Source organism: Channa argus, chromosome 1 (genome assembly GCF_033026475.1).
Source record: "Channa argus isolate prfri chromosome 1, Channa argus male v1.0, whole genome shotgun sequence".
NCBI classification, from domain to species: Eukaryota; Metazoa; Chordata; class Actinopteri; order Anabantiformes; family Channidae; genus Channa; species Channa argus.
Genome location: NC_090197.1, coordinates 38,175,742 through 38,201,756, shown reverse-complemented (window position 1 = coordinate 38,201,756; position 26,015 = coordinate 38,175,742). Strand labels below are relative to the sequence as shown.

At 39.4% G+C, this 26,015-nt stretch overlaps 2 protein-coding genes across 5 annotated transcripts in view; both read right to left on the bottom strand.

Moving 5' to 3' along the window:
* Window positions 1-3,008: 3,008 nt before the first annotated feature.
* Window positions 3,009-6,775, bottom strand: LOC137134191 (dickkopf-related protein 1-like). Of its 2 annotated transcripts, none has more exons than XM_067518774.1 (4): window positions 6,385-6,775; window positions 6,117-6,258; window positions 5,784-5,915; window positions 3,009-5,644 (listed from the first exon to the last, which is right to left on the bottom strand). In XM_067518774.1, exons 1-4 carry the CDS (start codon window positions 6,598-6,600, stop codon window positions 5,379-5,381), a joined length of 756 nt encoding a protein of 251 aa, XP_067374875.1. In that variant the 5' UTR covers window positions 6,601-6,775; the 3' UTR covers window positions 3,009-5,378. The 2 variants fall into 2 exon arrangements, with proteins under 2 accessions (XP_067374875.1, XP_067374867.1); XM_067518766.1 differs by having other exon boundaries at window positions 3,012-5,644; window positions 6,117-6,261; window positions 6,385-6,771.
* Window positions 6,776-8,569: 1,794 nt separating this feature from the next.
* Window positions 8,570-26,015, bottom strand: part of LOC137134175 (cGMP-dependent protein kinase 1) — an 80,053-nt gene continuing 62,607 nt past the window's right edge. For 2 of the 3 annotated variants that reach the window (XM_067518746.1, XM_067518740.1), the window contains exons 8-18: window positions 20,990-21,055; window positions 18,151-18,225; window positions 13,966-14,062; window positions 13,691-13,830; window positions 13,139-13,228; window positions 12,799-12,940; window positions 12,199-12,362; window positions 11,883-12,005; window positions 11,731-11,793; window positions 11,578-11,644; window positions 8,570-11,088 (exon numbers count right to left, since the gene is read on the bottom strand). In XM_067518746.1, coding sequence (XP_067374847.1) covers window positions 10,990-11,088; window positions 11,578-11,644; window positions 11,731-11,793; window positions 11,883-12,005; window positions 12,199-12,362; window positions 12,799-12,940; window positions 13,139-13,228; window positions 13,691-13,830; window positions 13,966-14,062; window positions 18,151-18,225; window positions 20,990-21,055 — 1,126 coding nt within the window. In that variant the 3' untranslated portion in view covers window positions 8,570-10,989. Of the gene's footprint in view, window positions 11,089-11,577; window positions 11,645-11,730; window positions 11,794-11,882; window positions 12,006-12,198; window positions 12,363-12,798; window positions 12,941-13,138; window positions 13,229-13,690; window positions 13,831-13,965; window positions 14,063-18,150; window positions 18,226-20,989; window positions 21,056-21,290; window positions 24,064-26,015 lie in introns of those variants that run through there. The other variant, XM_067518755.1, reaches the window with a different exon arrangement.

Sequence of the window (26,015 nt, the reverse complement as noted above, 5' to 3'; positions counted from 1 at the left end):
ATCTCTTTACATCGGCTTTCTTGCAGTGTTACTGTAATAGGCAGCCTAATAATAAAACCACTTGTCTCTGTTTTAGCCCAGCATGCTTAACAACCTTTGGCTTTCACAGCTGAAGTCAGAGCAGCCCAGTTTCCTTCATGTGCTAAATGAGGATTCAACCATGGTATGACATCATGAGAAAATGACCTGAGATCACTGAGAAGGTGTCAGCAGCAGATGGAAGGAACACCAGGAAGGATCAAACCAGTGATCCAAGAGCCTGCCCTAATAAGTGAACCCATTTCTGACCCTGGGACAACAGGATGAGACAAACTGGGCATCATGATCACACAAATTATGTGGAAATGTTTCAATTGCATGACAGTGATGTCTTAGACGAATCATGTATTCCCAGGAGAATAATTATTATTAATAAGTGGCTCAGGAGTTAACACAGCAAAGAGGGAATGGGCTCGACCTGTGGTCTGCACCAAGTTTTATGTTTTGCCTCGGCCTGCGTGGTTTCCACACACGTTTAAGTTTCCTTTCTAAAAAAAGAAAAACATTCCGGTTAGGTAAGTAGTGTATCTCTGTGTCATTGAGACACATGACAGGTATCTTACACTGTCCTGGGTGTAGCCTACTTCTCTTCTAATGTCGGCAGTGATTGGCTCTAATCAGATATGTCTAAGGGGTCGATGCAGTTAGATGAGAGGCCAGTTAGTGTCAAGAGGATAAGGGCTAGCTGTGCTCTCTTTGTTCCAGGACCTGTAAATCTCGCAAATGAACACGTCATATCTAATTTGTTTAATCAACTTTAATGTATGAATAAAACAACCAACACATGATCTGTTTATTAGTGAGCTTCAGAGGTGTTTGTGAGCAGAATTTGTTACCACTGAGCAGTGAAAGTAGTTTCAGTGTCAGTGTTAAAATATTGCTTAAAAGACGAAGCTAGAGCCATGTGTTTGACTGACGTAAGCCCAAAGACAGAAGACAGAGGAAAAAGGCCAGACTGGCTTTCGCCAAACTGAATAGACCTAACGACACCTCCAAACAAGATGTTAACAAGTTAACACATTGTTTGTTGTTTGTTCAATCCATACAGGAAAAGAAGTGTAATTAGGTGTGGGAATTGAGTGTTGGACCTTTCTCTTGGCGATTAACTGCCAGGTGTGGTAACTTGGTTCAACATTTTGCCAGATTTGGTGGCATTGTGCTTATACAAAGACCAAAACAAAACCTGTGCTCACAAACTGTACCTGGTAAACTACCCTGTAGCTTGAGAAAGTGCACAGAAGCGCTGGGCAAATAAACTGTTTGTGATTAATGCTGTACCTGAAACACATTATTCTCTGATGCATGTGAGCCAGAGCCACACTAGCTGTTTCTTGATTCTAGCAAGAAATTAGCGATGCTGGTCTTCTTATTTTCCCCTTGGAATACAAGTTTATTACTTCAACTCTTTGCCAAACCAAAAGGTAACCAAAGAGTAAGGCAAACTGCAGTGAAATGTGATATGCAAATACGTAGGAGAGGGAACAGATTGTCACTGGTGAGTTAACCTGAAACGTAACATGAAACCCAATCAAAATTAAATGCATCATCACCCCACTCTGTGAAAACCCTTGTTTCCCCTGTTGTGTTGACATCACCGAGAAGCTAAATCAGCAAAGGGAACCTGTTCTCCACCTGCATTCACACACTCAATGCATTGTGCTCAATGAATTCTCCTTTGTTTAATTATTATTTCCCAAAGAAAGGGAGATTTCCCCTTATTGCCCAATCAAGCTGATTGTCATCCCACAACGATGAATGGCGAGCTTTGTCCCTGTTTTCAATGAAGTGATCAGTGCCAGCACCCAGAAGTTTGACACCTCACTGTGAAATTGTGTTTACATAAGAGTTTGGTTTTTGATCCAAACGCTCATTCCAGAGGTATGCCACCTCTTTTATCTGACAAAACATGCACTGCCTCTGTGTACACAGCTTCGTTTCTATAGCCTTTCATCCCTGATGGTTCACTCTTGGGTTTCCTAACTGAGGGATGTCTGTCAAGGTTTGGCAGCAATGTTAGAATAACAATTGCAGATACACGAGGTACGCAAACAGAGAAAAGCTTTATTGTTTCCCTCAGATCGTGAAAGGAGATAGGAGGGTTGATGTTCTGTCACAATACAATTTACTTTATGCATTTCAATCAAATAAAATGGTCACCTGTCGTGTTTTACGTTTGTGTGGCAAATAAAACCCACACTCAAAAATGTATCCAACATGTATAGCATGCACTTGTGTTGTTTAGAAAACCATCTGCTGTAGTTACGTGTTTGCAGTTTTCTAAAATGTACAGTAGCATTAAAATGCATGTCAGTGGGAATGCTGACTCATTCTTGTGGTATGACAACACCAAAAGTTATGGGCAGCATACTATCACATGGGCAAGTGTGCTGTTACTCCAGAGCTAACACACCCCAAGATTCACCCATATATGGGTGTGTGTGTGTGTGTGCATGTGTGGACGTGAAAATGTGTTTTTATGTGTGCAATAGTTATTAGGTTGCATGTAGGGACATGACTGTGTGTGTCTGTTGTCGTGGATGCTGTTGTTTTGTTTCTCTAGAGTCCATTACGCACACACTTACACACTCGCTGGCCTTCCTTCAGTTAGGGCATGTGCCTGTGGCTTGTGTTAGTCTGTGGTTGGAGTAATGATGACAGGCTCACACACATACACAGATTCCAGGACCCCCACAAACATGACTTGGCTGAGCCTGCACGGTACATTGTACTGCTGACAATGCTCCTATTATTCTTAATTGTGCTAAAGAATGGACACTAAATTGTTTAAGTGCAGTGTGTCTCTCTCAGTATGTCTGCTTGTCTCGATGTCAATGCATGTATCCTAGAACAAATGGAACAAATTCTTTATTTAAGCATCAAAACCACTACAGCGTGTAAAAATACTCAGAATGTATCAGTGTACAGTCAGCAAAATCATTACACTCATCATGCAGGCGTATGACCTGAGATCACTGAGGAGGTAACATCACCTGTGACTCATATGGTACAATTTCAAAGAAATACTGTACTGTACTGAACTTCATTATTTTTGGACATTTTACTTACTTTTTTGCAGAATTAGATGGTTAATAAAAATATACTCAATATATAATAATAAGTAATAGTATGTTTGTTATTGATTAACTGTCTCAACTTACCAGCTGCTGTTTGTGATTCACACAAAGCTTCTGTAGAAATCTGAGTCAGTTATATTTTATTTTGAAAGTTTGTCAAACAAATCAGGACTAGGCCTGATCATTGATGTTTGCTGTTCAATATGCATTCTTTTCATGTACTTAGTACTTCAATTTAAGTAAAGAATTAAAGGTTGTACCTTTATTAGTGCACTTGCACTTTTACTAGAGTATTGACTTTGTGTAGTTCTACGACTTCTGGGCAGAATGTCTACTGGCTGTTTTATTTTTATGTATAACAACTGTGGTGTTGCTTTGCTTTTAATTTTTCTATACTGCTAACAGTAGCTGTAAAAGTTGATGAAGTAAAATTTTGTTTTTGAGATGTAGTGATAGCACGACATGTGTAAAATACAGGTACTTAAGTAAAATACAAGTACCTAAGTTTTATAACGTACTTAAGTGCAGCAACTACAAGTAAATGTTCTTATTTATTTTTCACCACTGATCCTTAGTGACACACAGAGTAAACATCACGTTGTCCTCCACCAACGAACTTCAAATAAATGTGAATGGATGTAAACAGATGAAGAGGTTATTTTGCTCGGTCAAATATCAGGAGTGTCTTCTGCTCCTTTTGATCTGACACAAAAATCAAGCAGAAAGTACAGTAATTTCCTTGCCATCTTTTAATCTGAGTAGGTCTAATTACAGACATCAAGGTGTATTTGGGTGGATTCATAGCCTACATATTAGAGCATGTCCATTGCACAACAGCCAGGAAATGAGGTGTGCAGTGCAATTAGAGAAACTAAGAACCAGGAACCCCCCCTCCTCCCCCTCCTTTTCATTTTTGTATTAGGTTGCATCACAAAAACTCAACAGTGCTGCAGTGTACCTGGTTTCATGAATCCTTGTGGAGATTGAGTAACATGTAAGTAAGTAATTAGAGGCTTTAGCTTGGGTAGCTAGCTCCCTGCTCTGCTACACATAAAGGTAGGGAAGTTATAATTAGAAACTATCCAGCAACACCAAAGGGTTAGGTGGCAAACACTCACCAGGGCATACATAACTTGTCATTACCCCATTGCAGTTATCATTTGATATAGCAGCATCCTGTCCTGTTTTTAAAGTTTGTCTGATGACATAGACCTGATGGAGCATCAGCTCCCTCCATAGCAGGATGTGGCCTGTTGAGGCTCCAGTAAAGACTCATTAAAGTTATATGTTCTGTTGTGAGCGTGTGTCTGCACATATTTCACTAACTGTGTGTAATGAGTTTGAGGAGCCAAACATTTAAACCATGCACTCAGTCGCAGCCACTGATTTTTGACGACTGGGCTACAAATTAAACGCCACAAAGTGATTGTTGCTTTCTAGAAGGAGTTGGTTATTTTGCTACAAATGTTTCCCACTGCCCCCAACCATTAACTGAATATTTGCACTAAACTATCTAGACCATACCTGTGTTAGGAAAATTTAATATTCAACTAATTCCCACTGAAATTATTCCCCATAGGAGATTTCTTACAGTATATGTGATAAACTGTTAACATCAATGAGGGGCCAAAAAGACTGAGTAAGGTTATCACACAATGTTTAATAAAACAAATATATTCAGATTTTCTATATATAACATTATCTTATAAAACAATATATAACACATTTACAATGCATGCAGCACCACATCCTTTTAATACTGGTGTTGACCAAATCCAATAGCTCAATTAAGTGCCACCTTCAGATTAATATTTACAATACAGTAATTTACTGCAATAACTGAGGCTTTAAGTTCCATAAAAAGAGAAACAAAACGGCTCTGCCATTACCAACGACATAAATCGATCTTCCCAAGACTTCTAAAATGTCACTTCCTAAATTCTGACCTCTCATCTGTTGATAGGGAATTTGATCAGTCCGTCTTGCTCTGTCGCATCCCTCTGAGTATATCACTTTTCCACAAATCGTGTCTATGCTTCCGGGTGCTGTGTTTGTATCAGCAGCTCGGGCAGGAAAGAGAGTCTTAGGTGTTGGGTGTCTATGTGTAGGTCAGCATCTCTGGTCTATTCAAAACTGAAGAGTGTTCATCAGTGTCTGTGACTGATTTTTGGGTTTGCTGAGTGTGTGGCTCCATTTGTGCATTGCTGTGTGTGTGTGTGTGTGTGTGTGTGTGTGTCTCCATGAGTTTGTATCAGTGTCTCTGTATCAACGTCTCTGACAGGTGTGTAGGTTCCGGGCTGCAGTCCTGCTGACACTCTGATCCTTCTCTTCTTTGTCTGGTCGACAGGCCAGGCCATCACCACAGTCGCAGCGCTGGAATAGCTCCAAGCCGTGGGTGCCCTTCCTGCGGTGGCGCGTACACACCTGGCCCTCCGTCAGCACAGGCTTACAGATGCGAGACCAGAAGTGTCTGGCACAACAAAGACCCTCAGAGCAGTCTGCAGATCTCAGACAATTATCCCCCTCCTGACCTGAGGGTGAGATGCAAATATATCAATCAGCAAGTAAAACAAAACCCAATTCGAAACATCATGTGTGGTTAGTTTAACCTAGTAACTTAATTAAGTTACTCAAAATAAGAATTGAATTGATAATTCCTCAAGGACTTACCTTTCACAGCATGAGGCTGATGGCTGTGGCCAGTGGGAGGCCTCTTGTGATGCTCCGAGGTGCTGTTTTGTTTTTGCAAGCCAGTGATGATGGATTCCTCTGTTACATCTGAGTCATTTGCTTGACAAACACCTAGATAGATCAAAAAGAAGAAAACAAAAAAACAAACAAACACTTAGTCTGTACTTACCACAACACATGTAAACCCAACCACATCTTGGAATATTAGAATGTGTAAACATGCAAAGAGTCTGACTACAGGCAATTCAGCTAAGACAGTGTGAGCAGCTTCTTTAAGTCCGTGTTTTTTTAACATGGGCTGTGTCTGCTCACCGTTGCTGCATCGGTTTCCCACGCAGCACATGGAGTCCCGTGTGCAACGCTTCCGGCTCTTACGGCAGGGCAGACAGGCGCTTCGGGCGTCGTTGCAGAATTCATCATCTCCGCAGTCTTCATCATCTGTGCAAACACCTGACTGCTATGAGACAAAACAAAAGCAATGAGTTATTCGGGCAGTGAGATATTACTTGTAAAACGTACACAAAGTAAAGGGATTTTGTGGCGCACAGGTTTGACTTTTACGCACAGGGAACTTAATTACCTGCAAGGTGTCTCCGGGTAATTTGTGTCCTACGCTGCCGGAGAGTGCGGTGTGCGGACTCGGACTGACCGTGTCCGCGCCTTTGCCGGGCGAAGCACCGGGCAAATTTTTAATGGCATTGGAGTTCTGCAGGATTGTTCCCGCGTAAACGTCTCCGAGGTATCCAAACAGCGTCAGATACACAGCCAAGAAGCGATGCGCCAAAGGTGTCTGCATGATTCTCCTCTGAATATCTGAGAAAAATAAATATTAAAAAATTCCTCCTGGTTTCCCTGGAACAATGACAGCGAATGACAAAGTCCAAAGCGGAGTTAAATTTTGAATCCAAACGTCTCCTGAGGGTTTGGGCAGGACGCATGGAAGTCTCCTGCCTCACAGTCCCGGGATGATCTCTTTATACATGTGGACCTGTTTGTCTTCCCGCCCCTCGCCGTGCACAACAAAGGCGGAGGGTGGAATTTCAAAGAGAGCCCCACTGTACGGAAATGACCATCTATTCTCCGTGCAGTTACACGGTGTTTGTGTTATGGTAATGACCTGCAATCCTAATGGAGACACTTACTGGAAATAGAGTATACTCACAAGGATGACTTGCTCTATCTACTTTGCTGGTATAAAACTAATATAGAATCACATTTTATTGAACAGAAAAATGAATAAACTTCATCAGGCCTTTTTTTTTTAATGCTTTATTTAATATTTTAAGGCACAGCATGGCAAATCAGTTGTATACTTTACTCTGCTTTGTTTCATTTTGCCATGTGTTTTCATGTGTTCTAGATCAATGCTGAACTTAAAATTAGTTTTTCCGAAATATTGATACCACGAATCTAAATAAATTAACAGATTTTCATTTCACTGTGGAGTAATTCAACTTGAAGTATAATGGTTTAGGCTACAAAGGAGGGGGGGACTGAAACCTCAGGTATTCCACAAAACTTGTGTGGGTGTCCTCGTTACCCGTCTCTTTAAAAGCTGTTTGATTATTCCAGTTTCTTTTGACATTCAAGTAGCCTAACTGCCCTTTGGCTGTGCGAAGATAGTGATTGAAGTTTCTTGCCTCGATTAACTACTTCATTTGATCCTTCTGATTGCAAAGGAGGCAATTATTCTCCAAAGTGTGCTTGATTACACCAGTGTCGGACATCAATGTGTAGGATATGCAGACCATTAAGGGGTGTGAAAAGTTTACCGAATTAATGGACTTCCGTGGAGAGGCCTTTCAGGCTTGACTGGCACTTCGGAGATTAAAGGCATCTCTGATCTGTCGTGACCCTTTGGGTTCCCCCACTGCAGGACATGTCAATAGTAGCATTTGGGAGCAGATGTCATTTCAAATGTTCAAATTAAATTAAAAAGTAGCTCATTTGCCTTGTATATATACACCAGTAGAAACAGGTCACTTCATCGTTGTCACTAAACCTGTCTCAGCATTTGCTAACATTTGTGAAATAGTGTGTTTTATCTCTTGGCAAGATTCGCTTTAAAGTCACAGAAGGGAATAAAACAGCATTTGTTTTAGGAAAGGTCAGGGTTAGAGACTTAATTCTAACAGTAATTATTTGTCCATTTGTCACATGTGGCAAAGTTTCCAAAGTACTGAGAGAAGCGCTCAGGTGTGTGCGATGGAGATGAGCCCTTTATGCTTTTCTGTGACAGACTCTCGGCGCTTGGACGTCATCTGCTGGTCATCCTGCAGCCTGAGTGTGAGATGGTCTGTGCGTGCATGGGAGTGAGCTTGCGAGAGAGATGCGCTCTGGACAAACACACCGTATCACTTTGCGCGTTTGAATTGCTGTATATCTTTTGAAGTATCGCTTTTATCTCCACTTTACTAAATGTCAGCGCTGGTAAGGGAAGCTCCTTTGATGCACTTTGATCCTCTTTGATCTCGCTGAAGTGTCACCCTGTTGTTATGGCTGAAGCCTTCTCCTGTCCCCCGAACAGATTTGTTGTGCGAATAACACTGAGACCAGAGAAGCTGAATCATGTGCACTTACCACTAAATGGATGACATTAATTCTAGGACTGATTATTAGATCTTAGGCTACCTAAACGGGTTCAGATCAGGCTGAGGCACTGAGAAAGTCACCTGCAGCTCCCTCTTGTGGCAGTAATAGCAGACTAACGTGGCCACAGCCCAAGCTTCCATTCAGAGTTGTTAAAAATAACAATGAAACGCCACTCAAAAGTATTTTTGTTTTTACTCTATAATTTTAAAAATCTTTCACACTGCACTGCAAAATCAATTTACAGCAGAATAAACAACATAACACAAGGCAAATATCCGGTAACATTGCAGAAGTCAGTCAATATAAGACTCAAAACCAGTGGTTTCTTAAATGATGACATACATAAGGCTTTGTGATAGACAGAACCTGCCCTTAGTACAGGAAAATACTAATGGTATGCCTACAGAACATTTTTAGCTCTCCATCAACAGGGATTTATGCCATTTAAATGGGTGTCTGTGAATATTGAGTTAAGCTGTTCAACTTTAGATGAACCAAACAATAAAACGAGAATTAGGATGGCAATACGTTATGTTGAATGGAATTAAACAGTCAAAGATTGTCAACAGTGGTAAACAAGAATATTGATTTTTTTTATTTGTGCAATGTTCAAAACTGTAAATTATTCTTGCCAACTCTACAGGCTGGGATTTCATGACTGAAGCTGGAGTTTTCTAAGAGCTGGGTTTAGTTTATGTCAAAATAGTTGTGACTCTAGAAGATCACAGCATTTGGTACTGTATGTAGAGAAAGAATTGCAGCCATCATTTAACTGCTAAGAAACGTTCCCGTCTGAAAAATCTAAGGAAATAATTTCATATCCACTTTTGTCAGTCGTCAAATGACTTCTCTCATTTTGATTAATATGTTTAATAGCTATAACAAAGGGTGAAAAACAGCCATCTAAGAGCACACATACGTTTGTTTGAGGTGTGTATGTGTTCATGCAGCATCAAAAAGGTCTTGTGATGATAAAATTTGTATGCCATTGATTTAAGGCACTTACATTTCTTCTGATTTTTGGGCATGAGGTGATGAGCTGGGTAAGAGGTCATGGTGCTACTGCTCAAAGTTGTCACAAAATATGACCCTCCTTTGTTTCTTTCACTGTGATTTTAAAGTTGTCACAAAATGATGAGTCAACCTATTCATAAGATAAAGTGGATGTAGTACATTGTGCCTCAGAAGAAGATGATTGTTAATTTGTAATGATGAACCGTTTAAAAACCTCAAGGATACCACTGAGCAAAACATAGCACGGTGTAGAGTGATATCAAACACGTTTTCACTCAAAATTACAAATAGTCCCCAATTTTCTAAAGAAGGAAGTCAAGTACATTACAAAGAAATCAAGCACAAAGAAATAACTATACAAAAACAATAACCAGTACTGTCATCTCACTAACGCTTATTATAATTTATCCATAACAGCACCAAAGACATTGAAACCATGTTCACAGTTATGTCAGAAATATACAGGAGTGAACAGAAGACACCTGGTTTGGTTAAATGGGAAGAGGCATTTGGGTGATTTAAAATCTAAATTAAATATGCGGGTACAGAAGCATTCATATGCGTGATTAGAAGCGTATTAAAAAACAAAAAAGTGTGTTACTTCATCTTCTGAAGCTTAAAATTAGCTATAACTGCTGATTTTCTCAGTTAATGGTCTTAAGTGCATAATGACACGTTGCTTCTTGGAAATACTAGCTGACATTTCATGTGTGTCGGTGTGTGGTTCAATAAATTTTAAGCAGGGCACTTGAAGAGTCACGTCTATTTCCACTGAATGCACAGCTTGTGCTTTTCAAGGTAGGTTAATCTTATATAAAGTGTACTAAGTATTTGATTTTAGCTTGGTTGTGTTCATGTGTGAGAGATGTAACTTGTAAATTCAAATACTAGGTACTGCACATACTCTACAGCTTATGGACGTTAACAAATCGGTCACATTCAGGGTAGTCTTGAGCACTTGAACCAGTTTAACTTGCAAACTGTAGTGTGTAAATCTCTGGAAACTATCTGAGCTTGCAGCAAGCAGCTGCTTGTCAACCATGAAGCAACTGCAGTAATTCTCATAGTCCACCAGTCCACCAAATAGATCACCAAATAATGCAGAGACAAATAAAAAATACATATCAGTCGCCAGCGTACTCTCGTTTGAGCAGACTACCATTACACTTTTTATACGCTTTGTTATCCCAGAACCAAAACATGTAGACTATCGAATATTCAGTCACACACAATCTTTCCCTGTGATGGGGAAAACCTGGCTTCATCATCAGCCTCTGATGTGTTTTATGTGTGTGCGTGCATCCCTGCACTTTCTTTGCCTTTGCCTCTAGAACTGAGTGTAAGACCAACAAAGTGCTACAGCAGTCCCATTATAAATGCTTGACCCACAGCCACAGTGAAATAAAGGCATATCGGTGACCCAGAGGGTTTGCCATTATCTTCTTTTCCGCATCCTCTCTTTCATTCTTAATGCAGTTTTTTTTTTTTTTTTTTTTTTTACAACACAGTCATTTCCTCAAGATGGCCTCCAGGCCAAAAAAAGAAGAGTTCCTTTTAATTCTGAGGGCAGGGGAAGTCTTCAAAAATCAACATCCCAGCCAGAGTTGTCATCAGGAGGTGGGTCCTCGTTGTCTTCAGGGAAGCTGTCGAAGTTACTTGTGTCAACAGCTGATGTAACCTGGTAGAAGGGCAGAAAAATACATTACACAAGTTTACAACAAATGTATTTTAAATACACTACAAAAGATCTATTACAAAGCAAAATGTACGAGGGGGGTATTTTTTTTTTCTGAAAATATACGTGTCAAAAGCTCCAACAAGGCAAGCAACTCAAAGTGCTAGAGACCTGGATAAGTTACTTTCCACCGTGGATTTCTTTGTTCAGTTAGCTTTGTGTATCAGCCATGCCTCTCTCTCCTGTCTCTTTTCCTCTCTCACCCTGCAGCTAACTACAGGGACAGAAAGTCAGAACAAAATACAGTTCAAATCTATGAGCCATGCTTCCCTAAGAGGAGAAATCAGATTACTCTTCCCCTGCATGTACATGCAGCTTTCCAGTAATCTGGTTTCTTAACTGCATGTTAACTCAGTTTCTCCCCTACACAGCCGGTCTCTCTGAGTAACCTGGTAACTTCAGTGCATGTAAAGGGCGTTAGTGTGCACTTACATTTGGGATAATGGGAGGCGTCAATGTCCCCTTCTTCAAACCCTCCCAGTTAAAGCCCTCGAACCATCTAAAAGGAGAAACAACATAAATACAATGAATTGGACAGTGAAATTCATAAATAAGAGAACTATATTCATTTAGAAGTGTGCCTACTTGTGCTTTTGGATGTCTTTGACACCATTTTTCAAGTTTCCCAGTCTTTCACAAGGATTATCCCTGCAGTAGGAAAAAAACACTGGATGATTCAGCATCGAGAACATTTAAATAAAACACTGAGTTAAACTGCTCGAGGCATCAACACATACCTGCATAGCTTTTTGATTAGGTTGGCAGCATTTTTGGTAATTTTCTTTGGAAATTCGATCATGTCAATGCCTCTCAGGATGATGTTGTAGGTTTTCATAGGATCAGGGCCGGAGAAAGGAGGGCTACATGACAGAGGAAAAATAAAACTTTTGAGTAAAAAGAGCATTAGTATGGATTATTTTCTCATTCAAATGCGTATGTGCTAAAGTTTCACATTTGAAGTAATTCTCAAAGTTTGTCTTTATTTATTGTTGTTTTTTGTGTCTGTCACCACATGAAATACAAAGGGGTTTTTATGCCCAGACATGTGTGTACCTGCCAGTTAAGAGCTCAAACATGAGGATTCCTAAAGACCAGTAATCAGCTGAGATGTCGTGGCCTTTGTTCAGAATGATCTCTGGTGCTACATACTCCGGCGTCCCACAGAAGGTCCATGTCTTCTTTCCAAACCCAATCTTCTTAGCAAAGCCAAAGTCCACCTAAAGGAACAAAAAAGAGATTTTGTTCTGTCCTTATCATCATCAGGTTATACTCAGTCTCATTTATAAAAGTAGTGAAGATGGAAATACTGTAACTGTTTCCCAACAGTGCAGTTTTGTATGTGATTGGCATAGATGGACAGAAAGAGTTGAGCAGCTGCTCTGCCAAAAACTACAAGCTAGCTTCTCCAGAGGGCGTAAGGGAATGGTCATACTCCAAAAAACACAGAACCCAACTTAACCTCAATTACTATATTTATTCACAGCCTCACACATGGTCACACAACATGAGGCAAACACTCAATTTGGATTTCATCATTTTGATTTCATTGTTATAAGAATATGAGAAGCAATTTTAGACTTCTCAACAAAACAAAACAAAACAAAACAATGTGATTTAGACGTGTTTTTGGATGCTTTCATACTGATGTCTTACAAGTTTAGCATAGCCCCTGTGGTCCAATATAAGGTTCTCTGGTTTGAGGTCTCTGTAGATGATGCCTTTGGAATGCAGGTAGGCGAAAGCCTCCACCACACAAGCTGTGTAAAACCTGGTGGTTGAGTCTTCAAAGAATCCCCTGAACACACAGCAGGGAGGCAGAATAGAATCAGCATATTAACACACAGAAAAAGTCTGGCTGCATTATGTAGTGTCCAACAGTGATGCACAGTGCAGTCATTTACTGTAATTTTGTACATTGGAGTAATCAATCATTTTATCACTAGCATTAACAGAAACACTTCTGTTACAGCTGACCTGGTGAAATAGAGCTTACTTGTCCCGAAGAATGGTCCATAGTTCTCCTCCTAAACAAGCTTCCATCAACATGTAGAGGTACTTGCTGTCTTTAAAAGTTCTATAGAGTCTGAAAACACACAATTAGATTATATCTGAAATGTGTAGCAAATGTGTACACACACACACACACACACACACACACACACACACACACACACACACACACACACACACACACACTATACTCTTTTTCAGGGTCAAAGGAAGCTAAGCTCTTTGAGGATACACAGAAATTAAAGCAGAAAAAACATCTTGCACAGGTCACAAATTATCCCTGGAGCGTTTTGTAAACACACAAACACTCCTACTCAAATTCAATCTCCACTTATAGCATAAAGCAAATTGTTTACAACATACTTGACCTGAATGTGGGAGGAATCCTTTATTAATACGATAGAATCTGCAAGCTACACTGAGAAAACTCTGGTAATTAAGGCCAGGTCCTACTGGCCCTGAGGTAATAAAGTACTGATCCATATGACATATACAACTAATTATATATACTGCCTTTCTATGACGCAGAGTGTACCTAACGATGAAGTCAGAGTGGGCCTCCTGCATGATGAGCTTCTCTGAACGAATGTGCTCCTGCTGTCTTGTGTCCACAATGTGCCGCTTCTTCAGGATCTTCATTGCAAATGTTTTGTTCTCATCACTCTTGAGCTGAACCTGCCGTCAGAAGATCAACTGACATATAAAGGCCATCCTTCACAATAGTTTGATCATCCTGTTATCTAGCTGTGAGGATGTAAAAAAGAAAGAAAGAAATCATTCTTGTTAACGTCACAGTGCAGTGACCCCTACCAGCTCAACACGTCCAAAGCCACCAACCCCAAGAGTGTCGATGATGTTGAAGTCAGCTAGGTTCAGGTTGAAAAAAAAAGCATTCTCTGCTTCATACCTGTAGTACCAGGAAAATGGGGAAAAGGCAGAATGGGAAAAGGATTAGAGGAGAGATGAAGGATGAAAGAAGAGATAATCCACTTTCAACAACCTGAGACAAAATATCCGTCTCTCTTTGAGCTCATTTGTTTGCAAATCTTAGAGGATTTAACTCAAAGTAATCTATCGAGGATGTTATTGAGGATGTGGATGTATAAATATGAACACAAGAACAGGATGTGTTTGAGTTTAGCCCCCTGGCAAACCACTCTGACCTCTGAACAGAGACTAACTGTACCCAGCCTGTCCCCACTCTTGATAGGAAAGAACAAAGAAGGGACATCCGTCACTTGATAAGGCTCACTACTCAGCTGGCTCAGAAGACATGCCTTGGCTCTATCACCATACACTCCAACATGCCACTGTTGACCTGCACATGCTGGCAGCCAAGATTGTTTCCACATGTCCACCTCTTATCCCCAGATACTCTGTGTTTTTTCTACTTATTGTTTGATCCAGACAGTGTTTCATCAGCTCCATCTCTGGATCATTGGGCTTAGGACAGATCTGAGCCTGGACAGGCCTTTCTGGGTCACTTGAAACAGACTATCGCTTCAACATCAGGCCTTTTCTCACACAAAAATAGTACAGTTGTATGCCAACAGAAGACATTTGTCAAAAATACCGCTGGAAGGAAGACTTGCATAGATAAGTCAGCAGTGGAGCAGCAGGGATTATGTTTATTTACATCAAACTTTAACAATGACTCATTTTCTGAGCAGTGTTCCGGGTTTGATTTTGAAGAATACAATGGCAAATGAGATGTCCCTCTTTTGCCTTACTTCATCCTAAGCTTACATGTCAATTTGAGCTGTGGAAAGGGAATTGCATTAGATCCGCCAAACATCCGTTACACTGCCAGACAGAGCAATAAAACCTTCTCCATAAGCTGCATGCCAGTGGGCATTATGGTGCCACGTGTTGGCAGGTTACTGAGCATGGTGTTTCTCAGAAACACAGCGGGTTACCAGGACAGTCACTGTCTATTTGTGAGTGTAAAGGCAATACTACTATCATGTGAGATTGGCTGGTGATCCTTTCACTTCCCCCATGCCAAATCAAATGAAAGCCATCCCAGAAAACATCCCAAATGCCAAAAATGCACTCTGCTTAAGAAGAGGACAAAGAAAAGGAACTAAGAATACATATATAAATTAAAGTATATGGGACAGGATTACTGATAAGGCCAGGGTGACTGACATATCCATACATGGACTTACAAGTGCACACAAAGAAACCTGCACATAAAATTTACGATGTGCGGACATGTGTTTGGTTCAAGTTACTGAAGTGGGTCTTGTACATTCTGTCAAGATATAAAAGGATCAGGAAAGGGGATCATTTTTATTTACATTGTAAGAGTCTGTAAATTAGGTTTAACAGTAGTTTTATTTAGCCAGCAGGTGGCAGCGTTGCTCTGTTAGAAGTATCAATAATCTGATGCACAAAAAACTCCTTGTCATTTAAAGCTATACCACAGAATGATGTTATTCTACTTAATAGGTAATGAAGGAATCAACCTATATATCACTCTGTGCAATGATGAATTTGTTTTTAAGTTACCAGATTTAGTAAAAACCAGCAGTTCAACTTATTTGTTCACTGCAATAAATTGTTTCAAATAGTTTTGGTTCAGGAAAAACATGTTTTTATTCAAGGTCACATATAGTGAGCTTTCTGGGAGCCAATGAATAGCAGAGATATTTGCTTCAACAGCAACATAAATACTCAAAATTCAGCACTTGTCTATGCACACAGCTGGAAAAACTAGATGTCTAAAACAGCAACTGGAACCATACATCCACCCTAAATAGAAGTCAAAACCTTGACCTTGAATGAAACGTAACACAGAGGTCAGCTACATTCAAAACAGCAACATAACCCTTGTTAGTTACAGAGTATGTGTTTTTTGAGATTCCTTGTATGAAGCTAAAATAACATGTTACTGTTATATGGTGAAACCTTTACCAGCCCTATGATGCAAATTGTTCTCTGCAGGCACCCAAGTGGGAGATAATCTGTATCAGTGTGCAGATGAGATCATGAAAAATGATGCAATCCCCATGCGTGTGTGTGTGTGTGCGTGTGTGTGTGTGTGTGTGCGCGCGTGCGCCATTATCCTCATTTCCTCTCCTGTGGCTCGACTTAGTCTAGCATTACTCAAGGGAGAGAAAAGCATCTCTGACCTTAAAGTTGACTTTCATTAAATGACACTTTTATTTACTAGTATTTCTTGTGTACTAAACATCTACACTTGATTAACAGATATAGAAATACTGAGTCATACCAGGTCATATTGAATACCCAAATTTCAATAATAAAGAATTTGGGCCATGATCAGCAGTAAGTGGAGATTTAAAGTATTCATGCATCATGAATATAACACCAGAGATATTTTAATGATAGTTGTAATGGATTTGGGAAATTTAAAAATACGTAAAACAAAAAGCAGACCCATAAGTACATTGTAAGTATATTTATGCCTATAAGACAGTCAACAATAAAGATGAGGGGAGACATGAGGGGAGACAGACATCAGGAATAACCCTGCCAGACCCAAACCAGGGATGTGCAGTTCTGGGTCAGATGTGTGCAACATAGGCAGGACAAGTGTGCCACAACTTTTTTGAGGACTTCTGCAACTAATTATATAAATGTGTCCCGGGGCATTTAAATAAGATAATTTCAGATGTTTTTACAGTTTGAAATCGTATTCGGATGTAAGCGTTCTCCTTTGTATAATGTGTGAGGCTTCTCCTGCAGAGAGAACCTGTGGCATCAAAACAATATTCACATATAGCACATAGCAGGGAGGTAGACTTTGAAGAAAAGACCTGTCAACCTCAGAGAGTACCTGTAGTTTGTGTATAGTTACACTACTGCTGCATGGTGCTCATTCGCTACAACTAATTAGAGATACTAGTTTCTATCACTGTGGGATCCTGACTCAGGCTTTCCTCACCAAGAAACAAATGTGCTCTGCTGGGTGGGGAGTGCCAGCAATAGATGACACGCACAGAGTGCACGTCAGGAAAAGCTACCTTAATAAGGGTGAAAACAGCTTTGATGTGATAGTAGATTGCCGGAGGGAAAATGTCTCCATTTTGAGTTGAGGTTCAGTAGAGAACGAGGTTGATAGAAATAGCTATGTATTATTTGTAGCTTATTTGCATACATCAATCTGAAACTGACTTTGCTAAAAACCAAGGGATTGGAAGTGAATGCACAGTGATCATTTCTTCCTATCCTGCACTCATCAGTGAGGCAGGGCTGAATACCAAAGGCAAGCTACTGCACATCCCCATTATACACATCCTTTTCATTTCCTCAGTGCCTGTGTTAAACACAATAACTGGTGTTATATTCTGCTCTTTGCTGACTAAATGCCAATGACTTGCAAAGACGACTGACACTCTCAGCAGCCAGCTACAAATTCAAAGGCTCGAACAGAAGCCCATTCCGCTTTGTCGCCCTCCCTGTTCCCCCGTCTCTCTTCATTCCATCCATTCAACTATCTCTCTCTCACACTCTCCCTTTCTGTTAGTTGTTCCTGTTCTCTTGCTCGCTGTAAACTGTCATTACTGTATTCTTGTTTCTCCTCACCATGACTCACAACATAGCATCAAGAGAGCAAGGTATCAGATTTTGTCAGTTCATGGCTGTCTAAACCCCAAGATGGCTACCTCACTGCCAAGGCACCCTGTCCTCTCTACAACACTATTCTCTTGTTTCCATAGTGACAATAAATAAAGTACATATTAATGCCTCCACATATAGAGGGAAGTCATAGCGTCAAGTTTCTGCCACCCAGGTATTGTCTATTTATGTAACGGACCTAAAGGCAACCATGCATTAATAGCTGGCCTGGAGAGTATTTCTTTAAGAAATGTTTGAGCTGTTGAGGACTCTTAATATTGTAGTATCATTAACATTTTTTGAGACTGAAAATTAATTTGGAAAATGAACTGATTAAGATAAAAATCAAGCCCAAACCATAAAGCAACTATTTTAATTAATTTGCAGAAAAACAATTTCTAATAGTCTTACTTGGCTTTGGCGTCAGCATCCTCATGGCCTTTACTGGACACATCCTCCAAACCACCAATCAGGTGCTTGAATGAGCTGTAACACAGACAGGAAATGTTATAACGAAATACCTTCTGGCTTACTTTACTATACAGGAATATACAGTCCTCTCAGCCTATAGTAATGCACATATTCTCCACCTTTAATGAATAAAGAGCTTATGGTTAGGGGAAATAAAGCAGTTTGTATACTGCAAGCAAACTGTATAAAAAGCTGGTGCAATATATGGCCAGGCCATCATAAAAACCACTGCCGGTTAATATTAAATATTCATTAGACTGCTTTTAGAGACAAGCTTCTAAAAATCACTCGGAACAGCTGAGAAGACACAGCTACACTGAAGAGGTGTAAAACGGCGTGATAGGAGATGGGTAAGTGGGAATTTTAAAGACAAAAGTAGAAGCTGCGTATAAATATTTTAATGAATGAATTATAGAATAGAAAACATACTGTGCTGAGTGAAAAAAGTCTACGGATATTGGAGACATACATGAATATATTTCTATCAATTTAATACTTAGTAGACTATCAAAAGTATTTAACTGAAAGAGACAGTGCAACCACCTTCTTTTCAGGCAAATTTAAAATTACAAAAGGTAACTTGATTAGTTAAGTTTATGAATACAGACCATATTATCAGGAGATTTTATTTATTTATTTATTTTTTAACTCACTAAAATTCTCCAAAGTTGAACTTGTGGGGGGATCTGGTTCATGAAAAATAAGTACTACGCTTTCACTCATTTCTCTCAAGTATGAATGCCTATGCAAAAGACTCCAAACATCCTGGAAGAACAACTGAGACTGTTTTCATGCAAGGATCATCAAACTGTCAGCCAGAAGATGCAATACCTCTGATGTTTTCTCCTATTGAGACCATAATGCCTGTGAGCTGGGACTGTTCCCGAGCTCAGCTTTTATTGAAATGTTTGACTCCCTATATTATCTACTGCACAGAATCAGTGACTCCCTGCCACTTAATTTCATTCTCCTTCCCTGCTCCACTGTCTCTACCACCTCCTTCTTCTCTAGCACAGCTCTTATGTTTCCTCTCAAGCTGTAATGTTTCTTGAACGCACACATACTAACAATCTTGCCTCTGCACCATAACCAGCCGGATTCTGGTGACACAAACAACATGCTAGTTTTGTCAGCTGTGAGAACATTACTGTAGCTACTTGCTGCTGTGACAGGCAGAATAAAAGGCAGTGGTAATCACCTGTGCTTCATGATTCACTCACTATCCTCTCTACTAGCTCTGACGATGGCCCATTTGTGCTCACTATGTTCCCTGAGGCAAGAGGGAGGCCCTGGGTAAGATGATACCATCTTCTCTCCACGCCCAAACCGTCTGTCTCCATTCTCACCACATGACTTAATGATAGAGATGCTCAGGGAGTAACCATTTACTTAGATTGTGACCTGATATAAACTTTGGATCTACAATATTTTAAAAGTATGATCTTATTATAAAAACATGGCAAACACTGAAAGAACACACCAATCCATGTTACTGCAATAAAAGAAGAATGCTGCAAATGCTTGAGCTGAGATTAGTGTAAAGGACAATGTGAAGCTGAAAAATATGGTTATGCTATCTAATAATCTCCTGGCAGGCATCAGTGAACAAAATAGCCCCTGTTAGTCATCCCTGAACAAATCCAACCTAAATATAAATGGTTTACTCAAGTTGATTTAGGATTTACATTTTCCACCTGCCTTGTTGACTTCACTCAACACAGTAAGTTCAAAGTAAGTTTTTAGCGTGTTTTTTGTGTGTGTGAAAAAACATCCACATGGGAATTATTTGAGCCTTGAACATATATAAGCTGGATCAATCAACAGACTTAATGTGATGACAATTGATTATTGTCTTATATAACTCCTAAATTTCACTGCAAGCTATTTAAAGCGAGACCATGAAACCTTTGTTGACGTATGGCTACTGTAGCTATAAGTAACAAGTCCATCTTAACAGCAAAAAGTAAAATGTACTGTAACACATATCACACATAACACGTAAAAACGTATTCCAAAGCATCAGGTGGATAGCAACAGCTGTCCAAAGTATGCCAAGATAAATTAACATAATCTAAAAGTAAAGGTTGCAGCAGCAAAAGCTGAATGTTTTAGAGCAAAATGTGTTTTTAAGATTTTGAATGTAGTTTTTTTATTAAGCTTGATCCAGCAAATGCATAACCTAATTCTTCAGATATGATATTTTTGACATTGTCTTTAGAATCTTGATTATGTTTATTTGGAAAATAGAAAGTGTGTTTCAAATGTGTGCCAAGAGGTGTTGAAGTGGGTTCATGTTGAACTTTGATTTAGGGTTATACTTGAATAGGCTTTTCCATGAAAAACCTTGTCTGACATTTATTTGCAAAAGACAAAGCATATGAGTCATCCAGACTTTCTACAATCTATAGTCTACATGTGCAAGATCTCTTGGTGGATTTATGGTGATTTGGAGCATTTGGGGCAAATACTTTTTAAATATTTTTATCCCTCATGAATGAAGAAGCAGCTCACGCAGTGGAGTGGTGTGTCTGGCTTTTAATAGTTTCTGGACAACAACAGAGGTCTGTGGTACAGACAAATAAGCTAATCCAGGTTTCAGACTGACAACAGACAACAACAATTTGTAAATTCAATCCATTGTAGCTTCTACAGTCTGTATTGTTGAAAATATGATTAATTTAGGAAATTTCCAAAGCTATTATTTAATGCTAATAAACAAAAAGCACTGACAATGTAAAGGTCATTGTGTTCTGTAGGAATTAATTTCATGGATACTTACTCTCTGTCAATGACTAGACAGGTAACAGCCTCTGCTGCAATGACATTGGCCGTCCTGATGTCTTCTCTGGAAAAAAAGATTAAACAATGAATCAGGCACAAAAGAAAAATTGACACATTCGATTCAGCTTACATAATTTTTAATATTAAATTCTTTAGCAGAGTTGGGAAAATGGAACCAGTCAAGACTAAACATTTGAACATTAGTAACATCTCATTCAAGTCCTGTCACTCCATGAACAGCACCAGCACGTAATGACACTCTCAACAGGCAACACACATCTCTGCATGATTGGCATTACTCTTTATATTTGGCCTCAAGTTCATCTTCTTCAGATGATGCTTCTTCAGAAGAGTCGCCCCAATCGCATGAATCCTCTGGGTCTGTATCCCAAGAATCCATTCCTAACTGTAAAACGTTTTCGCAGACAGAGTCCCACAGCGATAAGCTCTAACTCTGAACCAGCACACTGCCCAGGGCAGCCCTCTAACAAAAGACACGTCTGTAGTACTTGTGTGTAAGTCTCCAATCCAGTTGTAGTGTTATCCACTCTTACTGTAAAATATTACAGAAAGACTTAGGCAATTCGTCAGGGGATGTCCCATAAGCAGATCGTTTCAAGTCCCCAGCTTTTCAAAAAAGAGGGAAAAAAGGCCTTATTCTGGAGGACTAATGTCCCATTGGAGAACAAGCAAAAGTAGTTTCTCTTTTGGATTCTAAAAGAACTGCATCAATTAATAGAAGACAAACAACTGACAATCACTCTCTGTGTCTGATCTGCACTCACACATATGGCAACCTATTTCAATAAGCTGAGGTGACAATTCCCACCTCATGCCATGTCAACTCCCTCTGCCTTCCCTCATCCAAAAACACACATTCACAACACCCCCCACATACACACTTTCATGCACACTCTACTTCTCATTTTCTGCTGACCTCTTTGGATAAAGGTTGCAGCTGGTGGGGGAACAACAAAATCTGAAAGGTTAGGACTGCAGAAGAGAAGAGAAGAAAGCAGAGTAGAGCAGGGCAGTATTTTTAAGGGACAAAGGACATATTAACAAATGACCAATGTGGCCCCCTGGCTAGCAGAGCACATACAGTATTCCCTTCACCTCGAATAAACTCTTATGACCTTCATCCATGCTCTTATCACAATACTCTGGCAAACCTTACACCACCTGTTCATCTGTAAGTCCACAACATCATTCAATGCCATTAACATAAGCAAATAGATCAGTATTAATAACCAGGTTATTGGGTAAAGGAACAACATATGGGATAAACTGGATGAGGACATTGTGATAAACAACACAGTTGTTGCTTTTAATTTTTTTATAATTACAGTAGCTTGGGGAACACATTGACTCTTCATTAGTGACAATCAGTGGGAATGAGTCCTTAATGGTTAACACTGCACAAGTTTTTTACTGTGTGTTCACATAGGAGGGTGACTGATATTCATTGCAAATTATTAAGTAAGAAGCGAAGGAAATAAGTAGGTCATAAACGCAAGGACTGCCTCTCATAACACTGGTTTAAGTTGATTATTCAGATATTCAGAAGCTGAATAGGGTGTCAACTTGTTCTACTAAGGGCTGTTGAGGCACAAATGCTTATAACGTGCCAGCTGCAAATTTGCCAGTGACAATCTGCCAGCTGTATTCACTTTTCAAAAGCTATTTTGCCATTTCTACAAATTTACCTGGCTATTTTGAGTAATTTGGGAAGATTCTTTTTTATTTCATGTCATCTATCTAAAGAAATACAAATACATTTCTCAAATTGTATTTATTGGCTATTCAAGAATGCCAAGGATTAAAAAAAGAACACTCTTTCTAACTAAGCTAACTAGCCTAATACATAAGTTGCGTCCAATATTCAGAGACAACATTGACAATCTATGATGTTGTACGTAAACCTGAAAATAATAACAAAAATTGAAGGTTCAGAAGAGAAAAAGAAGTTGTGACATGCGAGAAAAAAAAGGAAAATTTAAAATCCGGACTATTTGTAGGTGAGAAATTAAATTTTATGTAATTTGTGTCACTGACCATGTTAACGTGTTTCCAGAATGAGAAAAAGCACAAAGGTTCACAGTTTGACCCCAAACATTATGCTTCGACAGGTTATAGATCCCTTTCTAATGGTACTATGTATTTAAACTAAAGTCCTCAGACCCTCTCACATACAGAGACACACACATACAACTGATGTGCAGTTTTCTCATCAGTGATAATAAGCTACAGTTAAAGACGGCACCTGTCACATGAGGTAATTTGTCTCATAAAAGAAAGTGTATACTGTTGTGTCATTTACTAACCATGGTGATTTAACAAAACAAAACAACACTAAAGGCTATATTGAAATTGTAGTTACGCAAGCATGAATCATGCTTAAGAGACCTGAAGGATTTCATAATAGAGAGCAGCTTGTTACACCTGTCCCTTGCTGCTCGAGCGTAACTGAAGAAAAATAACTTAGTGTCACTGTGTTGATACTAGTGATGTTATGTGAAACGTAATCGCTCAGAATGATTCATTTGCACACTGCTGAGCCTAAGTCATCTACTAAGCCTCTGCACTTGTTAATTGCAGCGCAACAAGAAATTGGAAAATAGACACGAACATACACAAGTACAGACACACTAAAACAGCTGCATGTGTCTGGAATGTCTTTTGGACTTACACAGGAGGGAGCCTATGGTGTTGATTTCCAATAGATGGTTAAAATGAACCTGGTAATTGAACTGCGGTCTGGTGTCCTGGGAAGGGGGGTTATGAAAATAACGCACACTTGAATGCTAACACTGTGGCAGTAGCTACGTGCTGCAATGAGGGGGGATTAAAGTTGGCATCAGTACTGGGGCTAGAAGAAGACGCATTATTGATTGACCACAACAACCAGTTTAGCTTAAGAAAGCTGTGTATATAACTCATGTTAACAACACATGTTGGTAACAAAATACTAAAGGACATTCCAACGTTTCTGCATAATCCCCATCAACCATAAAGTAATGGCAGAGTATGACCAATTTAAACATGGAATTCACTTATAAGAAGTACTTCTCAAACAGCCTTAAAAAATGTTTTCAAAGTTGTAGGGTGCAAATGTTTGCATCTTCTTTTTTTTAGATGTCAAAAAAGTAAACTTAATATTTAATGCACATTCAGCAACAAATATTTTTCAACAAGTGCAACAGTTTGCATTTGTTTCAAGTTAAATCTTATAAGTCAAATTATAAGTTTCATTATTTTAATTATTTTATACACTTGATCATTTACTTCTAATCATTAATGAGCATTTGTACTAGCTGAGTGTACATTATCTTAGAATTAGGGTTAAGTTTGCATCAGCTCACATTGAAATGGCATATAAGGGGATTCTAACTGAATTATTCTGTTGCTAAAAAGAGATTTTAATTTTCCTCTTTATTAAATGTCAAAATGAAGGGATTCAAACCTCTGCACCCAACTGTCTACAGAAGGTATCTATACAGCAGCAATGTAAAATATACAGATTAACAGTAAAGGGGCAGAAGTTAAAGCAGTGACTAATGGAAGATAAGATACTGAAAAACTGAGGTCTTAGCTTTGAATGAAAGGGAAAGGGTGAAGCCATTGTAACAATCTCTGATAGCAGAGCCATCCAGCGAAGCTGTTGATTCTGGCTCAGCCTTTGCATTGGCTGCAAAAATATTTGTAAGCCCACAGATCCATTAGTGTACGAAAGCCTGAGCTCAAAGTTAATATCAGCAAGCTAACACGCTTACAATGACAATATTATAAATTTTAATGTTTGCTTATTTTCAAAAAACACGAAAATGCAAGGTAGCTGATCCTGATTAGAACGTTTATAAAAAGTTAAGATTCTGCCACCACTGACTAAAATTCATCCTCAAGGCTATAGGAATGTGTGCACCAAATTTAAATTTACCACAAAAGTGAACCTCATGGTGGCAAGAGAAGAAGTTACATCATCCGGGGACCTCAAATGTGTGTACAATATATTAAGTCAATCCATGCACAAATGATTGACCTAAGTTCAGTATGGGCTACAGCGATGGGCTGATAGAAAGACTGGAGAAATTGCTTGTCCCTAGAGCTATGCTGCTAACACCGTTTAAAACCTTCATGCATATCCTCTGCCACATGGGGTTTGATTTACTGCTTCTTTCACAAGCAGGAGAACAGGAGAAATTTGAGCAGGTAGGTAACCTTCCACAGTTGTAAACCCTGCCAAAAACCAACCAAAACTGCTGGGTGGTGTTGAAACCAGATAAACTTTACATTCTGGCTTCTTTAAGTTTTCTCATTGGTACTTGAGACAACCCACTCACACTAATAACAAAGGCTCTCTTGGTGATCTCAGAGGACTATTGTTGGTTTCAAGGTGGTCTGACACTTAAACACATTTCTGTTAGTGACATCACAGTTTTTTAACAGTTTCACAAGTACACAGACGCAAAAAACAAACTCAGCAGAAGAGGTCGGGTTGCACATTGTCTGTGCCACTGAAGGTTCTACACCTCAACTGAAAATTCACGCTTGGCCAAAATTGGGAGAATGTGACATGAGATATGTTGTTGGCTATGTCCACAGAACAGCTTCAGACTGAAGATCTGTCCTTTCCTGGAACATCCACCTAGTGGCAAGAGATGAGTATACACTTTAGTACTTATTCACAGCTTTGGATACACAAGCTCTTTAAAGAAAACATGGTATTTGATAGTTCTTCCGCTGCTTTAACATACACATACAATCTCTTACACGCCACTGTGGTTGGCAAAATAACAGACTTAAATATAGACTTAAAAATTGATTTTTAAATATGTTGTTCTCACACATCAAAGGCAACATCTTTAGATGGACAGAGTAGCCTTTGAGTAAGGGCTATTGAGTTTCATAAGCAAGGACACACACGGTTAACTTCTAATTAGAAAGATAGGCCCTTCTAGAAGCACTCTGATCAAAAGCATGGTTCGAAGATGGCCAGCATCTCAATCATTTAAATTTACGAGACA